The 22,456-nt window shown below is 32.6% G+C and overlaps 1 protein-coding gene across 1 annotated transcript in view; it reads right to left on the reverse strand.

The window, feature by feature from the left end:
- Pka-C3 (Protein kinase, cAMP-dependent, catalytic subunit 3) overlaps positions 1-22,456 on the reverse strand; it is a 200,182-nt gene that overhangs the window by 18,141 nt on the left and 159,585 nt on the right. The window contains exon 3 of the mRNA XM_085956179.1: positions 21,326-21,435. Within this exon, the coding sequence (XP_085812305.1) occupies positions 21,326-21,435 (110 nt within the window). The remainder of the gene's footprint in view (positions 1-21,325; positions 21,436-22,456) is intronic.

Consider the following 22,456-nt stretch of genomic DNA (forward strand, 5'->3'; position numbering starts at 1 on the left):
AAAATTTTTGAGATTCTCCGAGAATCAAGTTTTGTTATTATTTCTCGAGGCGTGAGTTCTCGATCGCAAGCTCTAATGGGTATCGATATTCGATATCGATACATTAGTATTTTACTATCACCTACCAAACTTTTGTTATTTGCCTGGTACTGCACCCTGTGAGAGTATACGTGTTGCGGTACTTGCGATTTAACAGTGAAAAATAAAATTAATGCAAGTAGTGAAAATCTAAACTTCTAATTATATAAGTAGGTATATCAATAAAATGTACCTTGTACACTCTACGACATTGCGTTATTATATTATGAATTGTTTAAAATTTATTCACTAGGGTCGCACTGTAAAAAAACTTTAAAATTTCTAACACAGATGCAACCTGTGTTAGAAATTTTAAAGTATTTTTATTCAAGTAATTACATTATCAAATCGCACATAATAGTACGTACGTAAGTCAACAGGAGGCTGCTGTTTTTATTTTATTTTTGATTAACATTTAAAAATCATGCAATTAACGCCACCGACGCAGAGAATATTATTATATGACGTATAGTTGCCAGTTTTGAAATCGCCATAAAATTTAATGCAACGATGTCATATTATTCCTTATGTGTTTATGTGTATGTAGTAATGTAGTATGTATAGTATATGTATACGCTTTGCAAATGAATATATTATCTTAGTAAGTGACCGTGACCTTCCTTACCCATAGGTATTAGTCATGGAATTGAAGATACAAGGTCACCCAAATTAATTATGCATCTTATTTTCATTGAAATTGCTACCATTTTGATTAAGAAGAATAGACAACAGAAAGTATTGCGGTTTTATGATTTTGCGAAGCAGTGACGCCCCTTGGCAAAATACCACCCTTAAACACATTTAGAATACCGCCCTTTCATTTTTAGTTTAAAATGGTCGGGAAATTTGTTAGATACCTGTTTACCTATTTTTCTTAAAAAGGCAAATATACTAAAAATCTTTAAATAAAAATACACACCTCTACTAAGAATTAGACCACATCCACGACACCTACTCTCAAAAGTGATAGTTTCAAGCATCTGTGGGGCGCTAACAAGTTTAGAGACACCCCTGTGAAAATTTTGCTTGCAACAAACCGCCATTTCAAGATATATTACAATACAATGATCATTATGTTGTCAGAATTGTTTATGCTTTGATTATTTTTAAACTTAGATGTCGATACTTTCTGACAAAGCTACCGCATTTTCCGCTTCTTTGAAAACTGCCACTCCACTCAAAAGTTTAAATATTTTTATTTGTTCCACCCTCCATAACCTTCCTACCCCACGGGACGTAATCGCTGTGAAGACATAAGCAATTTTATAGTACTTTCACTAGTCACTTTTGTCGAAATGAATGATCTATCTCTCATTCATGGTGAGAGCATCTACAAATAATACAATACTATAGGTGCTTTCATATACACCCGATCCTCTTTTTGCACGGTTTAAAAAAAGTACCGATTATTTTTTATTTACTTTTTTGCTTTCCAGTTTAAAAAAACAAAACAGAATAAATATACGTAATATGTATGTACATATTTATCAAAAAATTGCATTGCAATGGACTGCGCACCACTGCTGCATACAAATGTTGTCACCAGATGCCGCCCAGACATACATACGTACATACATGGCGCCAATAGCCAGTCACTTCGGGTTCGATACGAGAGTAGCGCCGCGTGCTTCGGCGTCAGCATCATTAAATATTTCCAGCGATGATAGTGATTTTTCGCCAGCAATAAACGGGCACGTTTATTGTCAAGTAGCGACACTAAATGAATATATTTCTCTATGCTAAATTTAATTGAAATCGAAGACTATGTATTTTTATGTACAAATAATTTTTGTATTAACAATAAATAAATTCGATTTATTTTCGAGTTCAAGAATTTCGTATTTTGAGTCGATTAAGTAATGGAACTTATTTACCATTTGTGTATGGGCACCTTATCTTTTTTTACACGGTTTTGTTTTGCACGGTAATCTTTCATATTTTTTTACGTCTAGTTATGTCAAACAATCCATGGAGGGAAAGCGACAATAATATTCGTGTTCGCGATGGACTAGGTATATTGTGGGTACTATAATAGTCTTCCGTGTATTATTTTTCGCGTGTTTATTGTGGATACATTTACGACTAATAACTATGTTGTTGATGTATTAAAAAACTTACACTAATTATATGAATCGTCATTAAAAGATTCTGTTCAACATTTACTGGCAGCATGGGACAGCATGGAACAGCTTTGTATAAAAATAGAGCATGTGCTATTGTTGTAAGATTATTTATGATACTTTTATTTCCAATTTCACAAAAACAACACATTTGCGTCAATCAAAAAAATACGACGTATTACAAAAAAAGACAAGAAATATATAAATAATTAGGTTAGAAACGTTTCATCAATGTGTAACTTCTATTTTATAAATGGTAGATATAATATTAAATTCCAGCTATTTATTTTTAAATCGTTTTGATAATGCTCTGATAGTTTTGACAGTTCGGACAGCTTTGTACAAAAATAGAGCATGTGCTATTGTTGTAAGATAATTTATGATACTTTTATTTCCAATTTCACAAAAACAACACATTTACATCAATCAAAAAAATACGACGTATTAAAAAAAACAAGAAATATATAATTAATTAGGTTAGAAACGTTTCATCAATGTGTAACTTCTATTTTATAAATGGTAGATATAATATTAAATTCTAGCTATTAATTTTTAATCGTTTTGATAATGCTCTGATAGTTTTGATAGGGGTGTGGTAGTCTTGTATGATATCGTCTTAAGGCGAATACTCCACTTACCAGAGGCACCTAGTGGAAAAATACTAATCTTGCAATTTTTTTATATTATAAAACATATTTTTTTATACTCTATTTTATACTTTTTATATCAAAGAAAACTTAATACATGATATTTTAATAATAAACATGGCAATAAAATAATATGTAATAATTAGATGGGACTCTTCAACGAATTCACATTTTGTAACGATTTTTTTTAAGTTTATGACTTTCAATAAACAATATTTTTCTTTTTAATGTTTATTTATAATATATTTATTAGTGTCAAAACTCTGTCAATTATTTAAAAATGTTTCAAACTACAAGCATCGTATTTTACTGCTAGGACGTGTCTTTGGTATGTGGAGTATTTTTACCTTTAAGAACTCATTTCCGAAATTTTATATAACATTGCCTACTTACATAATATATAATATAATAAATAAATCACCCACGTATACTGTTTTAAGCATAATATTATTGTTGTTTTTCTAAACTTATTATTAAATTAATAATTTATTATTTTCGTAATTGGTAGGTACATGTTAAATAGGCCAACGCAACGCTTAAAACGAACCTCTGTAATAATGATCGTTACGCTGCGCATGCGCTGTAATGCGCAGATTTTGTGACAAACATTTTCCGCGCCGTGTAGTCATTTGGTGCATACAAGAAACTCAACCCTTAAGGCTATTCAGTTGAGGCATGGTCTAAAAAAATCGTGGCTAGGCGATGCGCGGATTGTGCAAATGACGCGTGCCGAACGAAATATAATTTGTCATAAAAATCCAACATGTGTCCATTTAATGTTATGTTTATTGTTATATTACTAATAATAATAGTATATTCATTGACATGTTTTCTTTTTAAGTACACACGTAAAGTTTTATAATCATCTTTACACGATTTAAGAATATTTTCATCTGACGCCATGACAAAACAAATCGACGTGCGCACACCTCGACTATCAGTCGCCCATTGGCGAGTCCAGGCGACGAGTGAGAAATTTCGTCGCACCTACTGTTGAAAATTATTTGCCGTTTCACTGAAGTACGCTCTTAACGCAACCTATCGAAAATTAAGAATCAGCGTCTACTCAGTAGGTTGTCTTTTGTGTTAGTTTATTTTCAGATTTCAAATGAGTTTTTATTGTAGGTACTTTACAAATATTTTAAAATGACATCTCATATATCAGTTTGATACGTATGCAATTCAATTCAGTGGGCGTGTGCGAGATCGAGTCCGTAACGTATATTAACATGTATATATTTTACCGCTCGCCGTGACTATTAAAATAAAATTCTGTGCACAAATTTCAAATGTAACGCAGAATGTTACCAGTTACCAATTACTATTTTTTGTGCATTTTATTTTATTTTTAGCATGGGTTTTCAAGGACTGATGTTTGGCCGAAATTCAAGATCACAGATAGTGCCAAAGTAAACAAAGGTTTTTAAACAATAATTTTCTGATAGCCCACAGAAAATTCTGAACACATTTTCTGGGTTAAAGATCAAAATGTGCTGCAAACGATGCCAACATCGCAATGAAAACTCACCGCAATGCACACGGCGACGTCAGACGCTGCGGTTGGAAAATCGCCCAATGCATTTAGCATCATTTTTCCATGTCGGAAATGCGCCAGTCACCAGTTTTTATATTTGGTTTAAAATTGTTATTATAATATAATATTTGGAATAAGACGGGGCCTAATGAATTTAAAAAAAACTCAGAAACAATGTGTAATAATTATGTACTTATTCTTAATTCAACGAAACCAAATAAGTATGACTGAAAAATTGTGCACTATTTTTGTGGGATCACCCATAGCATGCCTAAATATTGTTTTGATTTAGGCAGGGTTTAATTGCAATTTAAAAACTAACCAGCATCACCTGCAAATTGTATTCTTAGTTCAATGAAAACAAATAACTGTGGCTGAAAAAGTTTAGTGTGCAGCCTACCTCCACCCCTCGCCACGATTTATTATATTATAATGAAACGTAATTTTATATTGAAAATAGGCACAGGCTATTTACGACATATAATAGAATATATTGAATATTTTTCAATTTACAACCTTTGTTTAGTCAAACAAAATAATTGATTATTCATCTAAGATTAATCCAAGTCAAATATAATATATTGTAGGGAGATTGTACTAAAGCATTAAAATCCACCATTCCTTAGACTTCAGAAACAATACCTAGTTTACCATACGTTCACATAAGAACCTACCCTAGCTTTTCATATTACATTATTATTACATCTGGTGTATTCGTGAAATTATATTCATTGTTATAATTAACAAATGCTGACTAAACTATCTAATTTATTAATTAAGAGAAGTCCAAAAACCGATAAGTTATAATTTCAATTAATATTAGTTGTAAGGATTTTGTTGTGTGTCATCATAAACTTGTTGGTTTTATATCGTATTTAATTTATAAATTAGAATAATATGTCCATATCTAATATATGATATACACTTTTTTTCAATAAAATTGGAAATAAAATCAACATTTTATTTATATTAATGTTTTTAAACATATTATAATACGAACGCCTTTTTTGTTACATTTTGGACATATGTTTAACTTATCGGCTTTTGAATAGTATAGTAAGTCACTATTATACAATTTATTTATAAAATACATAGACCATTAATCAAATATCTTTTTATGATTCAATATGGTGTTGAGTGCATAATTAGACACGATATTAATCGGGTATAAAACAAAATTAAAACAGATTATAATTTTATTTCATTAATTAATTGTATAGGTACAGTTTGATATTGAAACCTATTTCATCATATCTTTCAATAAGTATTTATAAAAGTATCCAATTCTAAATTTGGTTGATTAATATTATAGACCATGGTATTGTAAGCTTATCAAGTTATTATAACACCATCAAAGATTATAATAATTATTATAGTAATATTTTTACTAAGCCGGTTCATTTCCACGTGAAATACGTGGAATTTGCATGGGCGCAAATTAATCGAACAGGTGTTGAAAGTAGGACAAAATTGATAATATTCTAATATAATGCAGCCGTTTAAAATGCTATGATTGCACTAGATTTCATTAATACACATATTAAATGCCCTCATGGTATGAACGGCCTTAACTCACATTTATATCAAAGTAGAGTTAATATTGGGAGGTTGTTTGTGTTATACAATATTCCTTATCAAAAATATTAATATTAGACAAGTTTTCACGATTCTTCTAAGGTCTCTTGTATAAATAGCCGTTGTCGATGTTTTCCTAAGGTCTAAGTGAACGAAAGACGTTATGATCTTTCTATATATTAAATGAATAAAGAAAGTACTTACCTACTATTTATTTTTGATTTGTACTTTTCAAAGATATACTGTAATCACCATGTAGATATACTCAATCATGTAGTTAAAAAAAATTAGTTTTAAGGGAGCTTCACAGGTCATACACTAAATAAATTCGATTGACCTCTTGGTAGGTATCTTTATTTTGAAAGATAAGAAACGTAAATACCCTTTTCCGCATGGGTTCATGTTTTGATACTTAAGCGCGAATTATATTACGGTGCATGTCGCTGACTATCACGTGACGTCACAGTAAGCTGCCGCTACGAGAAAAAAGTGTGTAATATCGTTTTTCTTGGTGTTTAAAATGTTATCAGACTGATGATGCTCACATCCCGTAGCACATTTTGAATCTTTAAACTAACATTGTCCGTTGGCAAAATCCGCCGAAATCACCATAACAATAATGAGGTCACCTCACGTTGAACTGTACTGCATCGACACCTGCATGACTCAGTGAACGTTGTTAGGAGATGGTGATCGTTCAAAATATTCTGTAAAATGAAGAAACCATATCGACTGTGTTTAGGAAAAAGGGCGTAACCCTCGATTTTTCGAAAAGTGCTTTTATTAGATATTAACAATGTATACAACTAAATACACGTTCTGTAAAAGGGAAGTAAGCTGCAAATGCCGATTTATTGTCTAAATTCAGGTTTTAATTGGGCTTTAATTAAGTTTTATTTTAAGGAAAAAAGCATTTACCCGCAATTTTAAAGGTTTTCTGTAATAACTTCTTTAATTATTAGTAGATCGAAAAGATATTACACCAAATCATCAATCATCATGCATTATATTGCACATGCATATTAAACCAAAATCATTCAAAAAACGTTTTTTGCCTCTCCTGTAAAATTTGTTCTGTGTGGGTTACGCCCTTTTTCCTAAACACGGTCGATATTATACTAAATGTGTCGCCGACAGCGTGACAGTAGCGACATGCACCTCAATTTGATTCGCGCTGTAGAGTACGAAACAGATCTTCATTGTCTTTATTATAGTAGAATACCATCATATTATATTCGTTTATAATATTTGTTTATTTTATAATATTGTATCGTTAACCACAATAAAAACCACCCTCAAAAATTAGCCCAACATTTTTTTATAAACAATTAGGTGTACATAGGTTTCTTTTATGTTTCAGTTTAATTTAATCCTTGCAGTAAATATTGACATTTTAATAAATTACTCGATTATTGTTACACAAGTTTTCCTTTGATACGAGTTAGTGTTGTTTGATAAAGTTCGTTATTCATGGAAAGTTTTATTAAAAAGAGATGAAAAGATCGTTAAGACAGCTTCTTATCATTTTTCATCATAACATTTGTAGATATTTTTATAAGATAAATGATTTTGACATTGCAGCAATAAAATTGCGACGATAAACAATACAAAATATTCAAAAATTTGACCTAACAGCGTTGGACAAACGAGATACATAAATTATTCAAAAATTCCTAGCGACGCAATTCACAGGATTGGGAAAATTTGAAACAGCCTGGAACGATCCTCACCCAGTAGTGGATAGAATAATGCTAAAGATTATGATGACTAAAGCTTATATACTAAGCAGGGTCATGCCAAACGGGGGTGTTAGGGGTGCGAAATACCTGGGCGGCAGAATTAATGGGCGGTATAAGTCCGACAGAAAAATTTTGAATGATATTATTGAAAATATATATTATTCCATTAAATTAAATAAACTCTATGTTTTCAAAAAAAAGTCGCAATTTTCTTTCATATTATGACTACTGTGCTATATCGATACATGTCTATCGACTAAAGACACTTTAGTCGATTAGTTAAACTATACTTTAAAAAAAAAAAATTTTTAATGGTTAAATGACCGCGTGGCTTAAGCGTTGGCCTATAGTGTCGAGGGTCCCAGGCTCGAATCCTGGGTCTGGCGATTACACATATTGTTTTTCAATTTTTGTATGAGTCAGAGTATGGACCTAATAGGTTGAGCAAGTGGCTGACATCCATTTTTCGTAAAAACAAAAATCTGTTAATACAAACCTCCACTCTGTGGAGGCCCATATGATCATATTATCGATCGGACATGGTTTATAAAAAAATATGACAATTTTTATAACTTATATTCTTCTTCCTGGTCGTGCACTCATGGCTGAGGATCGTGACCACATTTAAATTTCGCCATCATTTGAGCGACCATCTCTCAGGGCAGAATGGATGGTGCCCCCAGTCAGCTCTTTTACTTGGTCGCTCCATCGCGCAGACGCCCTTACTCTGCTTTGCTTTCCCTGGAAGCTACCCAAAACTACCAGTCTCTCCAGGTTGTCCGGTCCGCGCCGTTCCTTTATCTTCAGTCTCTGGATGATTGATTGGTTTGTCCTGTGCTCCGTCCAAGAAATGCGAAGCATTCGGCGCCAACACCACATCTCAAAGGCATCAATTGCCTTCCATTCTCTTGCCTTCAGGGTCCACGACTCGACTCCGTATAGAAATATCGAGAACACTCTAATGTTTGCACAAGCATCATTTTAACAACTTATATATTATGATGAAAATAAAAGAATTGTTTCAACTTTTCTTTTAATTCCGTCATATTCCACTATTTTATTATGAGGGGTGTCAATTTTGGGCTGGCACCCGGACGACAGCTACCCTTGGCGCGTCCCTGTACGTAATTATTCAACAGTTTATTTCGCGAATCCACACAATGTGTCTGCTAAATATTTTTCTCATTTTATTCACGTAACAGCAAGTGGGATTGGAGTTCACGGGCGGGTGAAAAAAAAAATAAACACCAATTAATAAAGGCACAGAATCAAAATAGAAAATAAGCAATCATTATTATTAATGAACTATTGACTGCAATTCGCATAGGAGTTTCATTGAAGAAGTCACCTAATCGACAAAGCAATCCTTTAGAATGGAGCGTAATAAAAACATGCATCTTTTCATTGATTTATGAACGTAATAATCATAAAATGATTGTACAATGTATCTGTGACATCATTGTATTCATTATAGGTAAGCTGATAGGCGGACATCTTTTATAGCACCCATTCAATTCATAAAGTAGCTACATAATACGTTAAACGATTCATTACTTTTAATGTAGGTATCATACAATATCGAATAAAACAAAACAAATATAATATAATATAGTAATATTCCAAAAACAATAATAAAAATAATATCTATTCGCTTATAATAACATTGTTATGATTTAATATTTTGAAACGGCGACTATACTGTATTAATTATTTTATCCACAGTAAAGTTGTAGTATTTTTGATAAATTCAGATTAAAATATTAATAAATGCCACATATTATTTAGTCAATAATGATGCAATTTGCAAAAAACGCACTCATCTTTGACAAATACTTATTAACGATGCGCTTATTATTATAGTTTTACATTGAAGGTGTGTCTTAATTTGGATATCACAGTTGCAGTTGGCAAATACATCAGTAAGCTTAGAAACTTTTAACTTTCTGACTACTTAGTTCTACGCCGTTTTATTTTTATATGTTTAAATGTGGTATATTATATGATAAGTTTTCCATGCATTGCTCTTGTTATATGCGAGTGTAGTGTCTAGATGAGTGTTTTCCAACCATTTTATACTTGCGGGCCGGTGAAATTTATTTGGTGTATTATTAGTTTTTAAATCATATAATATAACATAACTAGAATTATTTTGATTGTGAATATAAAAAAGAATATAAGACGAAATTATATTGTTAATAAGACGATCAGTAAATAAATTGTTAATAATCAATCTACTAGAATTTTAATATATTTTCTGGAGTCAATATTTTTTTTAAATAGTGCAAAAACTGCTCCCACATATATTTTCTAGAATCAGAGACGCGTTTCTCTAACGCAACATGACGCAACCGATTCGTGAGAAAATTTAAAAGGGGGTCCTCCAAGTTAAAACCAGAGACAACTTTAGATTCCGTAGTTTTTAGTAGTAATCGTAGAGATTTTATCGCCTGCGGCGTTAATGTCACGTCATATGAAATGAATGATAGTATATATTCAGAAAGCTTGGATTAAGTCATCACATACTTCCGTTCTATTCGATTGTACCTAAATATAAATCCATGAAAACTATTTTTCAAATACTAAATTGGTAGGTATTCTGCTGTAAGTATGTACCTACGTATTATGATTTGTAAGAAAGGAGAGTGTTTCAATTAAACCATGTTTGCATAATATATACAAAATAAAAATTATTTGAATGCATGGATTTATTTGAAAATTAAAATTAGTTTGTTCATTTTTATCATAGGGGCCTCAAAATCAGTCAGTGCGTCGGACCTACGTCACTAAACGCGCCACTTGCTAGAATGATTAATAAACGTGGCTTCTCTGTTGTTTCAGAGAGACAAAACGCTGCATTGACATGCATTCGGTTGCAATGTTTCGTTTTTATTACTGACATAGCCGAAAAAAATTAACACGCTATGAAAAGTTAGTTAAAAATCCGGATGATAATTAAACGAATTTGTAGTTTGGAGATTTTTCGTATTTTGAAAATGAGAAACAACTATTTTTGAACCGGCAGAAAATATCTGCGGACCGGCGTTTGAGAAAACTGGCGTATAAACTTAACCACATATTGACCAGGGATTTGATAGGTCATGTTCAAAGTGGTGATAATGCTGCAGATGCCCGCATGAACTTTTATAACTTTCTTTATATATATATCATCATCAGCCTGAATCTATCCACTGCTTGATGAAGGCCTCTTCAAGTTGCTTCCACTTCTCTCGGTCCTGTGCATTGCGTTGCCACGTACTTCCGCAGAACTTTATCATTTAATCGATCCAGCGGCCTCTAGGTCTACCTTGTGGACGTTTTGTACTTCTTGGATACCACTGGATGACTAGATTTGTCCAACGATTGTCTCTTCTTCGAGCTATGTGTCCAGCCCATCTCCATTTAAGGCTTTTAATAAACTCTATTACATCGCAAACCCTTGTCTGCTTCCTTATCCACTCATTCCTCTTTTTGTCCTGTTATGTCCAAAACCTTTATATGAAAACAAAAACTTCTTATATATATGTATATAATAACAATTTCCATATTACGAGCTTTTCTAATAGGTAATGTTAGCTTTTGCTACAATATTGACACTTCCTGCATCTAAAAATAAACACACACGCAGTAAACACGTACGACATGTAATGCCATATTAATTATTATTAAAATAATGATCAACCTTCGCATCCTTGTTTCGTGTTAATCAAGATAAGCTTCAAAATATCATTTTGGCACACATCTCTCGGCGCGGCACGTTGACGTGACGTCACGTCTGGAAATTAGGGATTGATTATAATTCGCCGGATGCACGTGTTTTAACACACCGGATATATGCAAAATGTACACAGTATAACAACCGGATCAGGAATAAACTATAGTAAAAGAAATAACAATTTTTCAGAAACCATAGATTATAATGAAAATAAAATACCGTTTCTGATTTTTTGATAGATTATTTTACTTACTTATTTCGGACACACGGTGAGCTTAATTTGTCAATTAAAATTAATTAAAATACTTCCTACCAGATAAACTGTGAATATCATGGAAAATGGTAAAAGATAATTTATATTCTAAGGACAGATACCAATGGCGAAGACTCCATATTAGGCGATTAATTAAAGCCTACCTTCTTAAAAATAAAATGCATATTGAAGTATTTATATAATCACTTGATTATTATATTATATTCTATAAAAATAATTTAATTTGTCAACAACATCCGCCGTATATGTGTAGGAATGTATTATACAGATTACAGAACAATATGAAAAGGTTTAAAAATATGCCATAGCACGCCATCTGTCAATGCAGGATTATTTGTCAAGGAATGGTGATGTTTTTTCGTATGGACTTTACGTTATATGATTTCAGTCAGTCTATATATCGCATTGTATGAAATATGGTAGGCTCCTATCGCACAGCCTGAAACCTTTGCGCATAATATTGTTTTCATGAGTGCACTTTGTCCAAAATAATTAATAATTAAATAATAATAAAAATAATTTCTATTGCATTTAATATTTAATATTATATAAATAAATTTAAACGGTTTTTAAAAATTTATCTAATGATTTTCGATGTGTATAAGAAAATACGTAATTTAAATACATCGGTCAATTTTATGTTGTCAGTGAGTTTTTGAAATGTCATCTCATTAGTGTAATGCTGTCATTAGTGTTTACCTAATCATTAGCACTAATATCGTATTATCTTCTTATTTCCCGTAAGTATTTCTGACAAGTGTGCTCTTTTCCTCAGATTTCCACAGCCTACCTCTTTCTGAAAGTCATCCTTCGCCATTGATAGATAAATATTATATATTCAAGTATTTCTATCAACTTATCGCAGTCCACTTACGTATTAGAAAAATTCACAGTTCATCATTTTACCGTCAGAACTAGCAATAAATTTAATTAACTTTGGCAACTAAGAGACATTTTTAATTACTCTGAGAAGTACCATAATATAATATCAATTTCGTGTCACATAAAATCTATTTTAGAACTGCAATGTGATATATTATTTAGCCAGCCAAGAAATCCTGCAAAATTACATATTAATTCATCATTTTCCCGACATAACTATATTTTCAAATGTAACATTTTAAAAAATGGTGTTCTTAAATTTTATGCTAACAATTTAACCAGGTTAAATTTTCTATTATTATAATCATTATAAACAGGTCTACAAATGATTGCCAACAGCAACAAAGATTTTGTAAAATGTTGTGATTGTTCCTCTTCAAAGAGTGCCGGAGATGGTGAAGTATCACTAACTATCTATTTGTAATCACACATTAGCTATTTTCTGTACAGCAATAAACAATGATAGATATACAATAGCATATTAATTTTATATTTTTCCCATGCGGAAGGAATTAAAATTCACCATATACGTACAAAAAAATATTTTCGTTTGTAAAAAAATATCTAATATCAATCCTTGATATTTTTGCACTTTTCAAAATGTCAACCTTGTTAAATTTTCAAGTGTCTCACGATATTTTGTAAATAAATTATACTCCCAATATGTCTTGCAAAGGCTCGGTAGCTCGTTTTTGACTATTAATAGAAATGAAACGTAACCGGAAGTCTATTGATTTAATTTTCCCGCTCAACAACATTATGTAAATGCCCCGAAATGTTACATACTTTTTTAGATAATCAAAATTGCAATGCAGATGTTCTGTTTTATTTTTCTATCAGATGCAATTTAGTAGGCAAATACGTAAGCGAATAAATTATGTAACGGATTTTATCGGGTTTCGGCATTATCTACTTCAGTGCAGTAAACTGTCAAAATGACAAGCTTTGGCTTACATAAATTATTCTACGGATATTTCAGGAAAATGTATGAATGTCGCATTATCATAATCATTCTCAACATCTTTAAAAGCTCGGCAATATATGGTGAGTCCTGGCTCTCTCGAATAACTCTCAATAGTTTCGTCTTATCCAGAATCGTGTCCGAACATACTATACGTACACAGGTGCTATTAAAAACCACCGGAATACATCGGAAAAACAAAAGAAAATCGAAAGTATATATTATATTAGAAATACAATCATATTATCGTAATATAAATTCATAAGTAGATTAACAAGTAAGTGCTCGTAGACATCAAATCATACATATCAATTATATTTGATACCAATCAATATCAAAATATTATTCTTGTTGAACCTAATAATATTGTAACATTACTGTCTGCAGTGCTCCACAAACAACGCGTATTTCTTTGGGCCCAATGCTATAAGGCCATATCTGTACGGTGCGGCAGCTGACGGTGAACTGTGATACAGCAAAATAAAATACGTAACTATCCTGAATTGCTGTTCTTTAATTTAGTGTCGCGCCAACCACACCGTCCAATCCTGCCAGAATTCTATCTCACCCTGGGCGAATACCATAGCGTTATCCATGACAAGGTATCTGAACGTCCCAAGTAACAACACACTGTAGGTGAATCGCGTATTTTAGAACAGAGCTTCCCAACACGTGTGCCGTGAGAGATAGATGAGAGGGCTGCCGTACCTTATTGCATAATACCTTATTCATACTGTAAAATTCAACCGCCCACTCAAGGTCCTTTAATTTGGCGCGATGACGCCGGCATTAAAATGATTTATTTAGCATTTTATGGGCTAACACATGCATAGCTAATGTTCTGTCCACAATACTCACTGGCGCGCCAGTAGAAATCAGATGCATAATGTAAACACTTACAGTCGTGCCAATTTTAATTGGATTGTAGGTATGCATATATTACACAAAATTAATCGCCGTCAAACCTTTTACTATTGCTAAAGCTCAATTTTGCAGATAGATACCATATTATGAACGTAATATGGACTTGTAAAAGTTTCATTAATATACATATTAGTGACACCGGGAAACTTATGAGGTGTATAATTCAAAAAGAACATCTTTGCATTTTTTTGAATAAGCATTGAGAGTAGTTCTTTCAAGCATCGACCCGGACATAAGAAAGTTGTGTACATAGAATCTGTGCCCAACTATGTATTATTTTAATTTATTATTATTTTAAATGACGATTCAATGAACACGTCTTCCCAGTTTAAATTTTGTTTTCTCGTTTTACTGTTAATATGTGTAATAATCAGTGTATATTTTTTATAAATTACAATTAACAATTATTGTAAATCGATAAAGAATTTTCATACGTTACACTATAATATTTACAATATAATATAATGTAGATACATATTATATATTATGCTATATAATAAATTAGTGATAGTCCGTGACTTCTTCCGTGTGAAATACGGAAATAAACATCAGATTGACAAAATGAAGAAATATACCAATAATTGACCTAGACGCGGGCACCTCTACCTTCACTCACCTCACCTCATCACTCCGCCGCTGCTATCGGATTACTTTACATACTCGTGATGAATTATTGCACTACGTACTTCTAAATAGGTAGCAACAATATATCATATTATCTGGTCTCTAGTTTAGAAGCCCACGATGGATGATTGGCTTACGCGTCGACTTATAAAGTCGTTCCAGATCCTGGGTCTGGCGAATACACGTATTGTTTTTTTTTTAATTTGTGTTTGGAATCAGAGTATGGATCGAATAGGTTGAGCATGTAGCTAAAAGTAGTAAAAACAAAAATATGTTAATACACACTTCCACTGTGTGGAGGCCCATGTGATCTTATTAGGATCGGACATGGTCAAAAAAAACATGTAGAAGTTTCATATAAATATAGAGACAAACAAAGATATATTTAATCCTTTCTATGCCGCAATTAGTTAATTGATGGTAATTAACATAAGAATTGGTGTAATTAGGGCGTGCAAAGACGCTTTGGGCACTTAACTGGTTAAAAAAGAATCTTGAGTCAAAGCGCACAGAAAAACACTTCAATATTGTATTATTAGTTATCATCATCGTCAGCCTGAATCTATCCACTGCTGGATGAAGGCCTCTCCATGCTTATTCCATTTCTCTCGGTCCTGTGCGTTGCGTTGCCACGTACTTCCGCATAATTTTATCATTTCATCGATCCAGCGGCCTCTAGATCTTCCTTGTGGACGTTTTGTACCTCTTGGATACCACTGGATGACTAAATTTGTCCAACGATTGTCTCTTATTCGAGCTTTATGTCCAGCCCATCTCTATATGAGGCTTTTAATGAACTCTGTCACATCGCAAACCCTTGACTGCTTCCTTATCAATTCATTCCTCTTTTTTTCCTTTCGCGTTATGCCCAGCATGCACCTCTCCATAGCACGTTGTGCTTCTCTAAGTTTCTGGATCTCTCTTTTACTTAGGGTCCATGTTTCACACGCATATTTATTATGTGATTACGGGGAGCACACATTGTAGGGAAGCAGATCGCCCTGGTAGTTGCCGACCTCCATTAAGGGATGACACAGTATGAAACAGAAGATAACTTCCGTCAGGCATTTTTGCTTCCACAAACCATGTGAGATGAGCGGTGTTGATAAAGTGATTATTTTTTTATAACAATACATATGCATACTTTATGAAATTCTCTGTATCAGTTTCGCGGAATATTCGCCGGTTATATACGACCCAATATACTTTTTATCGCTACGCGTATTCTTATTAAGCCCGGCGCACACACGGCGAATCTTTAAAATACACAATATAACACTTCCATTACCCTGTGTACACGCCATAATTCACTGAAAATTTTCAGAATATGAGATTACCGCCGCTCTGTGACGTAACATTATCCACAAACTTTGACATTAAGCCAAGCTACGCTAGTAATACGGAAAAATAGCTATGACATCGCGGTTCGTTTTCACGTAAATATTCACAAACACAGGGATCTCTAATATTTTCTCATTAGCCGGGAAATTATTTCCAGTGTTGTAATCGTTAAAAAAATGACATTGTTGCCCTTGGCACAATTTTTGTAACCGACTAATTATCTACAGTATTATAATCTCTTTAAAAGAGTCATATAGCAGAAGGGACTATCTGCAATTTTTTCTGTTTTTAAGTTTTGCTCTACAAATGCTTTGAAATGAATTAATCTTCAATGTGGCAAAAGGACACATCTGTAAGTGCACTTACAAACACTAAAAATTCCGAAAGAGCCATCTGAAAATGTGAAAAAATAACGTACTAGATGCCAGTTGGTACTTTTAACACAGAAAATTTTATTATACATATTTATTACACAGATTTATAATATATGCCACGTTATACATCACATGCGGACCATCAAATATGCACCTTATGAACAATATTTAGTATAGCTTGGAATTGAAAACAGTGTGTCCTCTGGTGGACTTCTGCAGCTACTGTGGCCGCATATGAGAACCATCGAACATATATTTGACAACCTAAAAAACACAATCTCACAATAATGGAAAAATTTAATTTTTTACTACCAATCTGAACAAGACAAAATCAGACATCTGACAAAATTGCAATAACATTTCCATGGCAAAAGAGGCCATTTGCATTATATTGTCAAATATCTAGGTTAAACCGAATATGCTTAGATTATAGAAAAATATAGATAGAGCTATTGCAAGTGTCTGTCCTTCAAAATATGACGAACTTTTTCACGCACTTGCCTCGCCCCATTCACGCTTCATCCGCGACCCTTTCCTGGGTTATTCGAAAATATGTGTGACAGTGTGCGTGTCGTAGTGTTGCCAGATATCGAATATTTATTCCAATGTTATAATTTTACAAGCGATGTTTTTATAAATTATATTATGGCAACACTGGCGTGTTGGCTATGCACTTGGTAAAACATTACTCACTAAAATCGGCTCATGCGGAGGGCTTGCGAATATGATTATTTTTTTCCTTAAACTAAACAAATAACACCCCAACAGGTTGAATAATACTAAAATTTTATGTATACCAGTCAATTATTTTGTTTACTAGAGTAAATTGAAATCTTATTTTTGTTCTCCTAAACATTCTCGAAAATGACAGATGGTCCCTTTTGCTATATGACTACCGCTATATTATGTCGCTATCAAGGAGCACACAATTGCCTACCGCGTGTGGTATTTATAACAGGATACGGATCTTGAGTGTGGAAAAATATGAGATACACTAAAAACACGTATTCATGAATGTGTGATTTTCAATAGTTACATCTAGGGAATCCAATCCCGAGCCAAAATTCTGATCCCGGGATTTCGGGATTAGAATTTGAGAATCCCGGGATCCCGGGACTAGTCCCGGGATTGGCATTTTTTCCATTGTTAATATAAAGTTTTTATATTTACAAATAACATTGATAAAATTGGTAAAAAATAAATCTGGTATAATTTAAGACATTTATTGTTAATAATGTATACGTTCAATCTTGGAAATACATAAGTTTAATGGAGTAAATAATATTGTAATATAAATAATAATGTGAATTTAATATGAGATTGCTGTTTCTGATAGTAAAGACTTAATGAATGGGTTAGCGAGATTTGAAATAGTAAAGCAAATCATGGTGTACTTATGGCCTTTCCGCTTCATAAATCAAATTAGTCAGCCGAATATGAAACTGCCGTAAAACGTATGAGATCATGGAGGAATTACTCTGTTGATAGTGCGAAGCATTGTTTTTTTCCAATCTTTCTCTTTTTTATTAATTTATGTGAAAAAATAAAATAAATCGGCAACTTACACATTGGTATAAATCAAACTTCATTCAAACTCAGTGTATTTCTAATGTAGTTATTTGTTATTAAAAATATTTTTTCTGTTATATTTTCGTTTTTATTTTATTTTCCATAAAAATTGATAAAAAAATGAATCCCGAAAGTTTCGGGATTATGTTTATCAATCCCGGGATTCATAGGTATCGAAAATAGCTCGGGATCCCGGGATCCCGGAATTCGGTCTAAAGTATAATTAATAACAAAGTAAAGTTTGTCACGTAAACATAACACGTAACATTTGATGACAGTCGGTGCACTTTGTGTCCATTGGTTTTATAGTCTAAACTCTAAAGTAATAAAGCAAACCCTGCTTCAAAACTGCTGCCACATCCGGTGGGGTAAGCCAGTTTTCAATAATTTTATGTTCGCTAGTCGATATTAATATTGATAGTAAAGCTCGTTTAGTGAATAAATAATATTAGGTTTAATATTTATTGCGGATATGTTACACAATGAAACACATTAATACTCAATAATTATTGAACTACGAACATAGTTTATATAGCTAATAACAATGCAAAAGTAACTAATTTTTGGGCTCACGAAAATATCTATAAATTTAGTATTTGATAATGCATATAAATTAATGAGCGACTAGCGAGTATACGACCAAACCTGGAGCTCTACAACCGCTTCTAAGAAGAATGTATAAACTTAGTAAACTCCGATGAGTGGGTCATGTAACAAGAATATACAGTGCTTAAACCCAAACTTTTGTAGTTGGACGATGTCGACAAAGATGCTAGAGCACATGGTACTGGGAGACACGAGAGATTGAGGAAATTTTTGGAGGAGGTTAGGACCCCAGAGTAATAATATAGAGTGGCTATTATTCGGCAAAATGAAGCCGTGTTTCTTGCGTAGGTATAACGCATTATCATGTTGCTTCTCGGTATGGCTACCAAATATGAAAATAACATGGTTAACCATGTTTTCTACTAAATTAACTAAAAATGATTCCTACCACTAACTGTAACACAAAAACAATCAATTTCAGCAACACGTGCCGGCGACGCTTACAAAAAATATTTACCTAATTCAGCCGTTGAAATTATATCTTACTCTAACGCATAGTGCGGAGATATAGGCGTGCTGAATATGCTTACTTACTCGCACTTATGGTTCGTTTTTGTTCAGGCCTTGGGTAAACCTAAGCTTTTGTAGTTGGACGATGTCAACAAAGATGCTAGAGCAGATGCTGCTGGGAGACACGAGAGATTGATGAAGTTTTTGAAAGAGGTGCCCTGCCCTGGGTTGGAAATTATAAAGAATTCAATTTATTAACTACACTAGTAGTATTAATAGGAATACGTTCAGTGACATCCATTTGTTGCTTTTAATCAGTATTGAAATGATGACCTCTTCGTTGTTTGTCTCAAATTGTAGCATGAACTGCCTACATAAAATCACGATCAATGAAACGTATTTTATTATTTCTTCTCGGCTAACTTAAATAATTAACAAATCATCACATAGTATTTGCATATCATCTTCAAAAACATCTTCCACGAAACGTACTCACAAAATTTATATTATTTATACAGTCCTTAATCAGTGCATAACCTGTTAACCTACTTGATACCACTGTATAGGTACTACACTAAAGTATCATTTTTTATTACCTCAATATTGGTCTTCCTATTTCAATGAATGGTCAATAATTATTGGTTTATTCCATTTTTTCCGTCATTAAACAACATTTAAATATTTTGATCCAGTCACAGGTTTCCAACCCGCGACTTACTGATTTAGAAGCGGACACTCTCCATTCCGGGTGTAGGTCTGTCATTAAATCTGACATTTGTCACAATAATTCTGTTTATTAGTCCGTAGTATTTTTTAACTTTTGAAGTGGATTATGATGATTTTTTGCGAAAACAACTCACTTAAAAACACATTTTCTTCATTAGCAAATAGCAAAAGTATTTTTAGGTTTATTCCTGAAATCTATTTTACTTTTTCGATCGCCATAAAATAAAAATAAAATACAACACCGTTTGCATGTTTTTTTGTTGTACATAATTTCCTCCTACAAACTATTGTATGTACCTTATAATATTATATATATATATTTTTAGTAGGTACATTATAAATATGTGATATTTTTCAATCAAAAAGTAATAAAGATACATATTGTATGTATAAAAGTATTAAATCATTTTCATAAAATATTAGATACAATTTGTATACAAATATCGTCGGTGTTTTGTAAAAAGGGCGAATCAACCATTTTGGTGAAATCGATATTTTAATGAAAATACAAAATGTACCCCACTGGCTTTGTTGTGTAAAATAGGCGAATTTTTATCTCCACAGGAAATTACTTAAAAACGATAATCTCGACTAAAATTAAATTAATTAAAATTACGAATAAAAAGCGAATGTGAGATATTAGGCTTTTAAAATGTTATATAATAATGCCCATTATAATGACAGTATTCTTTCTAAGCTTTATTATAAACTTGTTAGATATTTATAATCATCCACAGGTAATAAACAAATAAATGTCAAAAGTTTAAAAATCCTCCTCCTGTACAATAGCATTTTGGTTAATTTGCCCTTTTCACAAAACACCGGCGATATGATGTTAGTGAGATATAAAACAGAATATATTATTACGATCTCGGTAATTAAGTTATTTTTTTGTGTAGATACAATGTTCACCATGGTAAATAGACAAAAATATCTAGTAAACTATATAAAATTATACACTCACCAATTTAACTTTCAAACGTATCGAACAATTTCATTTATCGTATCAAAATAATTAATTCCATGTCATTCTAAATTACCATAATAGTTCCACAAGTAACATTTAAACTGTTTGGAATTAATTATGACTATTTAAAATTGGTTCGAAATTCAATTATAGTAGTCGGCACGAATAATATGTCAAATTTCAGTCAAGATGCCTCTCATAAAATTAATTTTGGGTACTCACCAGTTGCGCTACTGAATCGTCCAGCGTTTCTCAAATATGAGAACAGCTCTCCCCCACAGACGTAGTCGAACAACATGTATATGCACGTGTCATCACGTGTATACCATCGCCTGCAAATAAAAAATATTATGAATAAATATACTGATTTAATAAAAAAAAATACTGTCTCTTATGATTGTTGGTAGTTTTGAAGACTATAATCCAGTGACGTCCCTAGCCAAAATGCCGCCCATAGGCAGCGCCAAAATGCCACCCCATTTTTTATACAGTATTTTTTATCATACTTCAACGACTCCAATGTCTAAGAAATAATGTGTTGTATGGATACATTACTAACAAAATATATACCACTAAATCTAATTTAAATACCATCTCTACTTCAATAGACAATATTGCGAGTCCACGGTTTTCAGATACATTTAAATATACACTTTTCAAAACTCGCGAGTGACTGGCAAAATATTTGGATAAATTAATTAGGTAAGTATGTACCTACCGATAATTCAAATATAATTCTCAAATCTGCACGTGTCATTACTGGTCATCAAGGATGTGACGTCCAAGGACAACGGAAGTAAGCTAGACATCGCAAACCCGACAAAGAAACACTCCGGTTGAACATTCTACGTTAATTTACATTTTGTTTCCAACCAGTGAGCTAATTTTTTTATTGGAGAGATATTTCCGCGATTACTAAGTTTAGGTACCTATTTATATAATATACCTAATGATTCTTCGCGATTTGCCGCCCTTCGAGTAAGTGCCGCTCCCAAGCGACGCTCAATCTGCCTACCCCCACGGGACGTCACTGCTATAATCAAACGATCAGAAGCGTACCACTGTTATCGTCGTAATAATACATTGGTAAGACATGTCAACCAATATATTAATGTAATCGTGAATAATTATTGACCAAAGCAGAGCTAGTTAGATTTTAACATAGCCTCTTCGAATTCATATACCTGTGATGGGATGATAGATCAGTGAGTTGTCCTTCGCCATTGCTAACACGAACATGATTGTTCAAAAATGTAACTTTCTCAGGCTTCTGGCCAAGAAGGCATGCCGTAATCTCGGAAATAATTTTAAAATATATTACGTAATCGTTTATGTAACCGACCGTAAATGAAG

The sequence above is a fragment of the Rhyacophila brunnea genome, unplaced genomic scaffold (assembly GCF_057557595.1).
Source record: "Rhyacophila brunnea isolate RB1 unplaced genomic scaffold, BYU_Rbru_1.0 scaffold_5, whole genome shotgun sequence".
Classification (NCBI taxonomy): domain Eukaryota; kingdom Metazoa; phylum Arthropoda; class Insecta; order Trichoptera; family Rhyacophilidae; genus Rhyacophila; species Rhyacophila brunnea.